Genomic DNA, 11,561 nt, shown 5'->3' on the forward strand with positions numbered 1-11,561 from the left:
TTTTTGGAGTAGATATGCATGGTTGCTGTAACACGTTTCCCTGTGGATGCCATCATCGTAATATTGATTTTTGCACACTATTATATGTGGACCACAAAAGGGTCATAAGGGTCATTTTTTTTATAAATAAATATAAATAGATATTTATATTATAATAGCATTTCCATTGATGTATGGTTTGTTATAATAGGACAATATTTGGCCGAGATGCAACAATCTGAAAATCTGAGGGTGCAACAAATCAAAATATTGAGAAAATCGCTTTTAAAGTTGTCCAAATAAAGTTCTTAGCAATGCGTATTACTTACTAAAAATTAAGTTTTACATTTTTACAGTATAAAATTTACAAAGTAGCTTCATGGAACACAATCTTTACTTAATATCTTAATGATTTTTGGCATAAAAGAAAAATTGATCATTTTGACCCATGCAATGTATTTTTGTCTATTCCTACTTCCTGACTGGTTTCGTGGTCTAGGGTCACATGTATACAGCACAGTTTCAGAATACAGTATGACATGCCGCTTTCCAATTGGATGAGATCTGAGACCTGAATCATTGTGTCCCTTGTGTCGTTTGACCCACATCTTTTTTTATTTAAGTGGTGCCTTGAGATTTTGTTTCATGTATGTGTTGGGATTCTTTCTGTGTGTGAATCTAAATAGAAGGCTGTGCTTATCCTCAAAGCCCTTTTAATGGCTTTAAGTAGCTCAACACAGTGTTTGAGGGTCTTAGAGGCAGAATCCACTCACCACTGAATCACTTTCACTGTGGTCCTGCTGAGTTTCTCTCACCCTCTTGACCTTTTTTGAGGACAACCTGAGGCTGGGCAAATACAGCCTGCTCAGCCATTAGCCAAGAGTGCTGCTCTTCCTCTGCTGTCGCTTTGTGTAATACAGTCAGACAGAAGGAAGAGTTTGCCAAAACATGGGTGGAAAGATTGTTGGGAGCGTAAGACCTCTCTCTTTTTCTCATTGAGGGCTTTCGCTTATGATATTGCTCAGCTTTTGACTGTAGCTGACAGGTGCCCAAACGATAAGTGGCTTCACTGGGCCTCTTTTGAAGCCTTTGAGAGTGCTTTGTTCTGTTCCGCTTCTGATTTCTCTGTATCTGTCAAGTACTGGGAAGTCAAAAACTAAAAGGAAATGTTTCGGAGAAGAAAAGCCCAAATACTGAGACATGCCATTTTTACTCTGAAATTAGGTACAAATAACCTGTTGAAAGTTGTTGTAAGCCAAGTCCTTGATGTATTTTTTTTTTCTTGTCCAGAACTCTTTGGTTTGTCTAAAAGTGTCTGAGTAGGTAATTTCACCCATAATTACTTCCATTTCATGTGCATTTTATATTATGGTCTGATAAATGACCAGTATTAAAATTGTATACAATTTGGTCTAAACCAAATGTTTGAAAACTAAAATCATTTTTTTAAAATGCAACAAGTGAATTCAGACATTACTATGGAAGCCCGTTTTCACCACTGAATAAAAAAAAAAAAAAAAATGAAAAAAGTTAATTGCGACTTTTTAGCTCACAATTCTGATTTTTTTCTCAGAACTGCATGATATAAACTCGCAATTGCGAGAAATAAAGTCAGAATTGCGAAATTCTAAGAAAAAATGAGAATTGCAAAATAAAAATAGTCAATTCTGAGAAATGGTCGAAATTGTGAGATATAGGCTCACAAATCTGACTTATTTTCTCAGAATTATGAGATTTAAAAACTTGCAATTGCAAGAAAAAACTCACAGTTGAAAGATTTGAACTTTAAATTCTAAGGAAAAAATGAGAATTGCAAGATAAAAATGGTCAGTTCTGAGAAATAAAGTTGTAATTCTAAAATAATTTCAGAAAAAAATATTCATATATGAAGAAATATTCAGAATTATGAGATATAAACTCGCAAAGCTGACTTTTTACTCAAAATTATGTGATTAAAAACTTGCGGTTGTGAGAAAAAACTCAGAATTGCAGGATTTGAACTTGAAATTCTAAGAAATAATAAGAATTGCAAGATAAAAATAGTCAATCCTGGGAACTAAAGTTGCAATTTTGAGAAATAGTCAGAATTGTGTGATATAAACTCGCAAATCTCACTTTTTTCAGAATTATGTGATTTAAATACTTGCAATTGCAAGAAAAAACTCAGAATTGCAAGATTTGAACTTTAAATTCTAAGGAAAAAATGAGAATTGCAAGATAAAAAGGGCTTTTCTGAGAAATAAAGTTGCAGTTCTGAGAAATGGGTGAAATTGTGAGATATAAGCTCACAAATCTGACTTTTTTTCAGAATTATATGATTTAAAAACTTGCAATTGCAAGCAAAAAAAAAAAAACCTCAGAATTGTGAGATTTGAACTTGAAATTCTAAGAAAAAATGAGAATTACAAGATGAGAAATAAAGTTGAAATTCTGAGAAATAGAATCGTGAGAATTGTGAAACTTGTATCAAAGAAAATATCAGTTATTTTTTTATAACTTCCCTTTAGAATTGGATATTTATAACTCGCAATTGTGAGTTTATATCTCACAGCTCTGAGAAAAAAGTCAGAGTTGCAAGACCGTTTTTGTTTTTTATTCAGTGGTATAAACTGGCTTCCATACATTATAACAACTAATGCACAGTTTGGTTGAGTAGACTTTTAATGGCGGGAGAGAAAACTCTTAGTTTACAAATTTTCCTATGTTAATAATTTGTCTCAAAGATGTGTATTTACAGATTTCAAATTTGCATGAGTAAATGATGAATTTTAATTTTGGGGTGAACTTCTCCTATAACTTTGTTTGTGATTATACCCACCTCTCAGCTTAAGTGTGTGAACGTGGCCCACTTAAGTGCACTTAACTTGGGCGTAAACATAACACGCTCAGAAGCGCTGTCAAACCACACGGATAAACACATTTACATATGGCTTTCAACTTCCTCACGCTTACAAACTCTCACATGTACGTGTATACACTTGACTACCTAGCCTAAAGGCCTGCTGTTGTTCTTTAGTTAAACTAACTATAATATTGTTATCCTAACATTTTAAAAGTTTTTTTCCATTAAAACGGTCCCCAAAAGAGTTTTTTTTTTTCTTTTTTGTGGTCAAAAGTTTATCTAGGTCATTAGCATGCTGAAACTCCAGACCTTAGTCATCTTGAGAAGAAGATCCGAAGCGTCTGCACACTGTTTTGGATTCTTCATCACAGCGAAAATCCTCTTACACAGTGTCATGGGATCTTGCTTGGTTAATTACTAGAGGGGAAGCGTTGTAGGAGAGAGATCACTTCACAGACACGATGGCTTGCGCAGTGCAATGTGCCTGTGAATTTTTCAACAAGGTGTAGAGCAGAAGTGTTATAAACCTCTAAAATCTTGAGGAGAGTCTCTTTAGAACAGATTTAGGATTATTCCACGGCTTTCTGACTGAGGTGTTTTTCGTTTGGGTGGGTCAGGGGTCAAGGAGAGTTTGGGACACAAGTCACATTTTATCTGCTTATACACATACAGAAGATTGAAGTTACTCATTTGTTTCAACCCTGTGTCTTCCTCTGAGATATTTTGAGCTGAGCTTGTCATCACTTGACTTTATAGCCCAGAAGAGGCGTGGTGTGTCAAAGGAGGATGGTTTGAGAAATCAAGTACCATTTCCTGTCATAATCCACCCTGTCATTCGCACCACACTCTTGCTTAAACATGACCATCGAAAACTGCTCATCTAAACACCTTGAACTCCCACAGTCATTGTGACACCGACCACAGGCCTCAGCAACCCACAAAGCTTGCCTGATGCCCTGTGATAAAGCGTTGCCTCAATGTTTCCTGAGTAATGCATTGCAATTTATGAGTCAAGTTGTAATTCTCATTAACAAAGTCATTGCTGTAGGTAAAGGTCGTACGAATAATGCCAGGCCATTATATTTTTCCGCTTCTTATCTGCTCAAGCAGTAGTCTTTGTTAATAATCTGTCAAAACTAATGGAATAGTTAACCTAAAAATGAAATTCTGTCTTGAGAAGGCCTGTTCACACCCAGAATAATATCTATAATGATAACCGTGTTAGCTGTAATAACCATACAAGCGTTCTCCACACAAATGGATGATAACATTGTTTATTTTCAGAGTCAGGATGATTCCGATTGGCTGTCAGAAGATTGTTCTGAAGGTTCCTCTGCGTCATTACTGTTGTGGTGTGGACTTCTCTATTGTCATAGAATTAAAATGATTATCAAACTCATATAGTATTGTCCTTGGTGCGGAAAGGGTTTTACCCTCCTTCGTGTCATTTCGAACTTCCTCTGTTGAATGCAAAAGAAGATCATTTAATAAATGAAGTGAATACAGTACGAAGTCATTCATTTCAGCCGTCCTGGGTGTATACGACTTTCTTCTTTCAGACGAATACTGTTTGAGTTATATTTAAAAATGTCCTGGCTCTTGCAAGCTTTGTAATGGCGGTGAATGGCTGTTGAGATTTTGAAGTCCAATAAAGTGCATACGTCCATCATAAAAAGTGCTCCACATAGCTCCAGGGGGTTAATAAAGGCTTGATACTTTTATAAGATCTAGTCTCCGCTAACTGTCGTAGGCATAGCGTAACTTCTGGAGGGAACTTGCTAGCCATGTGAGAACCAAGTTTTGTTTACAGCAAAGGAAAACCAGTCTCCTCTTGGCTTATATTGAAATCCTCCAACGTTAGTCTTTAAAAATCATCGTTTTGTACATCTAAATCCTGGAACGCCTCTCTTTTGTGTACAAATGTACAGTGTGACAGTTAGTGGAAGCTAGAAATTGTGTTTTATAGTTTTAAATATAGGTGTTTTTCTTACACAAACCCATCGATTTGCTTCAGAAGGCCTTTATTAAATCTCTGGAGTTGTTTGGAGTACTTTTTATGATGGATGGATGCACTTTATTGGACTTCCAAATCTCAACACCCATTCACTGTCATTATAATGTTTGGAAAAGCCAGGACATTTTTTAATGTAGCTCTGTCTGTATTCGTTTGAAAGAAGAAAGTCATATACACCTAGGACGGCTTGAGGGTGAAGCATTTTAATCGCCTGGCAGATGTTAAAAGTGGCCAACGATTTCATAGACCCACACTAAAGGATCATTTTTCTTCACATTTCTCAGTTAATATCGAAGAATGGCAGCTGCGAGAAAACTATCTTGGGTCTTCTTGTGCTAAATAAAATATTGTGGGTTTATAATGAAATTTAGTACTTCTGCAGACATGCACTTGCATGCACACACACATTCAATCTCTCACACCTATTACCAATCCAGAATGGCCGTGAATGCTGGAATAAAGATGATTTCACAGCGAAGTCTCCTTCCCACAAACCCAGATTCCCCTGCTTTTGTGATGTAAGCCTGTAAATCCCCGGTGCCTGAGGGCTTCATTGACAACCAAAAGCATATGTGGAATGCATATGCGAAGATCCAGTTAGACTTTTCCCGTTACAAAATGTGTATTTCTATTGTTTTTCTACTGTTGTTAAGATGCATATGTGACCCTGGACCACCAGCAGTCATAAGGGTCCATTTTTAAAAATCGAGATTTATACATTAAATAAGCTTTCCATTGATGTATGGTTTGTTATGATAGGACAATATTTGATCGAGATACAAATATTTGAAAATCTGGAATCTGAGGGTGCAAAAAAATCTAAATGTTGAGGAAAATCGCCTTTAAAGTCCAAATTAAGTTCTTAATGCATATTAATAATCAAAAATTAAGTTTTGATATATTTACAGTAGAAAGTTTACAAAATATCTTTATAGAACATGATCTTTACTCAATATCCTAATGATTCTTGGCATAAAAGAAAAAACGTTAATTTTGACCCATGCAATGTATTGTTGGCTATTGCTACAAAAATATGTGGTCCAGGGTCACATATAGATGCAGTCAATTTGACCCAAACACTCGCTGTTTTTGCTACTTCTAGGCTTTGTTGGTCTTATTTCAGCTCCCAACTGTGGGAGTCACTAATGGTGTATATGAACCATATGTGAAGAAGAATTAGGTCTTCGGAGGTTACATCGCCTTTATATTCGCTTTCGCACATCTGTGCTGAATACACAATCTCGGCTGACACATCACGCACTGATATGTCCGTTTAAAAGATGTTTTCCATTTATTCACCGTATTCCTGTTTGATCGAGCGTCTTATTCTGTCACCCTCACATTTCTCGCTCAATTTTATGTATGTTTTCCACACAATCCTTCTCTCCCTCTTGCTCCGTCTCCCGTTCCCTCTGTACTTTGCCAATGTAAATGGAAAGCAGAGCATTTGATGACAGCAGAGGATTTGTTCTTCAGCATGGAGCTGCTGGCACTGATCTATTGCTGAGAGGGAGTGCAGTGGGCTGGGGCAGTTCTCAGTCTCAGATACCCTTGTGTCTATTGCATTAAATGTGAGTAAGTGGTAATCTCTTCTATCGGAGCGTGGTCTCACAGTCAGTCTGGCTCCTGATTCAGCCGTCATGCCCACTAAAACCCAGCGTGTTGGATCTGATATGGGCCTCCCGTTTTCCCCTGTAAACTCATTGCTCCGTGGTCGCAAGCCTGGGTGGAATAAGGGAAATGAAAGGGACAGATGTTTGTCTTTTTTTTTAATTTTTTAATTTTTCTTTTTAACATGCGTTATGACTCAAGTATGCGAACTAAGTCTTGATGGTTCACTAGTCATCCGACAACTGACTAGTAAATTAGTGAGGTTAACTAAGGTCAGAAATGTTCTGAAATGTTTCTGACTCAAACAAAAATATAACGTAATGGAAGTACTGTACGTATTGCTTTCTCATGTTTGCTACAAGTGGCTCTATAGCGAATGTTATCATAAATTGTCTTCTTAAAAGGAACCTGGGTATTAAGACTTATACGTCTTAATATAACATAAATGATGTCTTTTAACTGAAATATGTAGTAGAAAACCAATGAAAGATTTATGTTATTTAAATATCCACATTGTTTTATACATATTTTAGACTATGGGGGCGCCATTATTTCGATGACGTGCACTTGTTGAGCTGCTGACGCTATTTTTACCACAACTCCGAAAATAAAATACTGGTACGATGCCGCATTGTGTGGCTTTTGGTTGTAATTTTTAGTCGAAGGGCAACAAGAGAAGCCATGTAAGTCTTCACTGCTTTCCAAGCGATATGAAGAGGAAAAGACGATGGGAAGATGCCTGTGGATGAATAAAACTTCCTAAAGACCTGCGTCTTTGTTCTGTCCACTTCAGCCCTGATGCATTTGAGGCTTTTATTCACCACAGCTACTGAAAAAGCTTATGAACGGCAGAGACAAGAAACGCTAGATGCCATCTTGGCAGGATGTAAACATGTTGACGCTTCTCATGACAGAGTTTTGTAAGGCAGATTTTATTCGATATCCAGGGGCGTTTAGACTCTGTGTGGGGGAAATTTGATTGTATGGCAACCATTTTACATCATGGAAATAATGGCGCCCCCCATAGTCCAAAATATGTATAAAACGATGAGGATTTTTAAAAATAATGTAAATCTTTCATTGGTTTTCCACTAGATTTTGCAGTGAGAACATAATTTACATTATATTAAGCCATATGCCAAGTCTTAATACTCTGACATCCCCTTAAGTCAGTTTTTTTTTTTCTTTCAGATATTCTTTTCTTATGGAGCAAACAATTTCAAACTTGTCATAAACTGGTTAATAGCTAGCTGTGAGAATAGTAGCACATCTGGATTAAAGCTGAGGTGTGTATTGCACCACTAGCATCACAAAAAAGACTGTTTTCAACAGATTTTCAAAATAGTCTGCCATTGGCTGGTCACACAGATAACTCCACCCCAAAGCGATGCCATTGGTTGTTGCTACGCCTGGCAGGTCAGGAATTTCAAACAAACAAACAATGTTTTGATCGTAGCATAGTGTTTATGCTTTTGAGGGAAATCAACCAATGAATGATTAGCTTACTTAGGCTTGTTACCGCCACAACAGTAGAAGTTCACATAAAGTTTTTGCAAAGCACACCAGACCATGCATTTATAACATTTGTGCACATGAAGTGCTTTTCTGACCTAAGCTACTTCACATTCATACACTACATCTGTCTGTAAGTAATCTTATTACTCCAAGTGTTGCATGAGACAGCTGAGGAGTGAGAGAGACGGAAGACCCAAGAGACAGGGTGTGGAGCAGTTCACATCTGTCTATGTGTGTGTGTGTCGTTTATCTGAGATCTATGTCAACCCCACCACGCCGCTCTTGTTCCACTCTCTTCCTGCAAAGAAGGAAATGGCATGAATGCACAGCTACGCGACCTCAAACCAAACACCTTCATGGGCAGCGCACGCTGACGTGTCAGACGAGTGATGATCTTTGTGAGGGGTTCTAAATGCAAAAGCTGAAGTTGACACATAATTGTGATGTCAAAGGAAAAATTCTAATTAATGAGTGGGCAGGAGTCTTGAGGGTGCAGTTCAGATTAGATACTCGGCTTTATAGCAATTTCACGCTGGCGGCCTTTTGAAAGCTCAAGGCTTGAGGGCCGACCACAGGTCTAAATCCCTTTTGTTGCTTGATTGACTGTGGCTCTCAGCTTCAGGTTATGCATTTGAAGTGCTGTGGTGAACTTTTCTTGCCTTGGAAGTTTAATAGAAACTACTGAATAAAACTGTATTGATTTTTCTTTGAGTAGCTCAGCTGCTTGTATGAAATTCTGACTGACGAAATGTAGACTCATGTCTTTTCTCTTGTCTCTTCTTTAGGTAGTTAACGGACACACTGCACAATGCGTGAATACAAGTTAGTAGTCCTCGGATCAGGAGGTGTCGGCAAGTCTGCGCTGGTAAGTGGCTGGCAACTTTCTCTGCCTCCTTCCTTTATCTCTCTTTTCATGCTTTTCCCTTTCTACATAAACATAGCAATTTTCGTGTTTGTTTATCTTTCATATTGCTGTGGTTTTTCCATTACGGTTTGCTTGTGATGGACAAGTGACACAAGTTCATCAACAAGCGTCTCAAATTCAAGTGATTCAGACTAGGCGTGTCTCAATATTAAAGGGATAGTTCACCCAAAAATGAAAATTTGGTTATTAATCACTCACCCTCATGTCGTTCCAAACCCGTAAGGCCTTTGTTCATCTTCAGAACACAAATTAAGATACTTCTGATGAAATCAGAGCTTTCTAACCTTGCGACGCAACATTCAAAGCCCAGAAAGGTAGTAAGGACATCTGTTTTAACAATGTTCTTACTACCTTTCTGGGCCTTGAATGTGGTAGTTGTGTTAGTGTCTACGCAAGGTCAGAAAGATCTCAGATTTTATCAAAAATATCTTGCAGGGTTGATGCAGAAGATGCAGGTTTGGAACGACATGAGGGTGAATAATTAGTGACCGAATTTACATTTTTAGATTAACTTTCCCTTTATTGATATTGTGTTGATACTATTGTGTTGTTACGTATGATAATATCGTAAGTAATCCAGAGGCAATAACTATATTGTTGACATTTCAATATAGTAGGTGGCGGCACAGCAAAGTAGCGCCAGATGCCACTTGTCTTAAAATGGAAAATAGGCGATGACGCGGTATGTACAGTATTAAGAAATTACGTCAGAGATTGTGACGCAGGCAAGACGCACTAAAAAAAGTTTGCTCATCAGTGTGGGAGTTGTTTTGATTCCATAAAAAACATGGGGTGTTTCCATTTAATTCATTTTTGTATGTTTTTGTAGTTATGGTTAGTCTCTTTCTGTCTTGCTATACTTGTATTTTGAGTGTGATTCATTGACCAAAAAAGGAAAGAACAAATATAGTCAAATGTAAATAAAGCCAAAGATGAGTTTGACTATTAGACGATTTAATTATATTTTTCTTCCAAAATGTTTGTAGATACTGTGATATTGTTTAACGTAAATTATTATTTCCAAGAAAATAGTGTAGTGAAAATCTGTATTTGTCATTGGTTTGGACATTTTAAAGAAAAATTCACCTGACAAATCTGTAATCATACCATATGTAAAATATTACTTTATGAATAATGTCTTGGTGTTTTTGTCTTCATAAGTGAGTTCATTGGGGTCCAGGGTTGTTTTGGACCATAATTACTTTTATTGTAACAATTAAAGCGTTCTTCAAAATATCTACCTTTGAGTTCTACAGAAAGAAAACACACATAATTTTGCAATGACATGACATGATCCTTTTAAACATTATGAATCTGTCTTCAGTTTACGACATCTCCATTGTAGGACTCCCCCTCAACATACACTCCCAGTCAAAATAATGTTTTTTTTTTTTTTTTAAATAAGTCTCTTCTGCTCACCAAGCCTGCATTTATTTGATCCAAAGTACAGCAAAAACAGTAAAATTCTGAAATATTTTTACTGTTTAAAATAACTGTTTTTATTTGAATATATTTTAAAATATAATTAATTCCTGTGATTTTTTTTTTTTTTTTTTTTTTTTTTTTAAAGCTGAATTTTTAGCCTCATTACTCCAGTCACATGATCCTTCAGAAATCATTCTATTATTCTGATTTGCTGCTTAAAAAATCCATTTATTATTATTATTATGTTGAAAACAGCCGAGTAGAATTTTTTTTGTTTTTTCAGGTTTCTTTGATGAATAGAAAGTTCAGAAGAACAGCTTTTATCTGAAATAGAAATCTTTTGTAACATTATGAATGTCTTTATCATCACTTTCGATCAATTTAAAGCATCCTTGCTAAATTAAAGTATTAATTTCTTTCCCAAAATACATACATACATACATACATGCATACATACATAAATACATTAATTAAATAAATAAATAAATAATACCAACACCAAGCTTTTAAATAGTATGGTGTGTAAAATTTTACAAATAATGATAATAATAATAATAAATGTTTCTTGAACAGCAAATCAGCATATTAGAATGATTTCTGAAGGATCATGTGACTGGAGTAAATGATGCTAAAAATTCAGCTTTGAAATTACAGGAATAAATTACATTTTAAAATATATTCAAATAGAAAGCTGTTATTTTAAATAGTACAAATATTTCAAAATTTTACTGTCTTTGCTGTACTTTGGCTCACGTAAATGAAGGTTTGGTGAGCAGAAGAGACTTCTTTGAAAAAAAGAACGATAAAAATCCTACTGTTCAAAAACTTTTGACTGGTAGTGTAACAAATTCCATCCTATGTTGGGAAAAAACATCCATCGTCTAACTGTAGAGAAACTGGTTTCCCCATCTGAGAGAGTTTCTGCGCTGCTCCGTCCAGCCATGTAGCGTCTCTGGAGAACATCTGTCCCCAACAGGTCGATAAAGGTTGTGAGAACCAAACTGGCTTGTGGTCTGTTGCGGTGCCCTTTCTGAGCCACTCAAACATCATAGCTGAGTCACAGATACAGTGAAATGACTGTGCCTCAGTACGTTAGCATTTGCTGTTCAGTCAGCATAATGTATGTCAGAATAGTATTGTAAAACCACAAGTAGTTTGGCAGCTCTTCAGTGGGTCAGAACGACAAAACCCTTTGGAAAGTTTCTGCTGCATGCCATTAGCTTGAAATTTCCACATTCACCCTGAAGTTT

The 11,561-nt window shown here is 36.4% G+C and overlaps 1 protein-coding gene across 1 annotated transcript in view; it reads left to right on the forward strand.

The window, feature by feature from the left end:
• Positions 1-11,561, forward strand: part of rap1b (RAP1B, member of RAS oncogene family) — a 77,052-nt gene that overhangs the window by 36,004 nt on the left and 29,487 nt on the right. Inside the window, exon 2 of the mRNA XM_051107365.1 lies at positions 8,747-8,826. Within this exon, the coding sequence (XP_050963322.1) occupies positions 8,770-8,826 (57 nt within the window). The 5' untranslated portion in view covers positions 8,747-8,769. The remainder of the gene's footprint in view (positions 1-8,746; positions 8,827-11,561) is intronic.

The sequence above is a fragment of the Labeo rohita genome, chromosome 4, assembly GCF_022985175.1.
Source record: "Labeo rohita strain BAU-BD-2019 chromosome 4, IGBB_LRoh.1.0, whole genome shotgun sequence".
Lineage (NCBI taxonomy): Eukaryota > Metazoa > Chordata > Actinopteri > Cypriniformes > Cyprinidae > Labeo > Labeo rohita.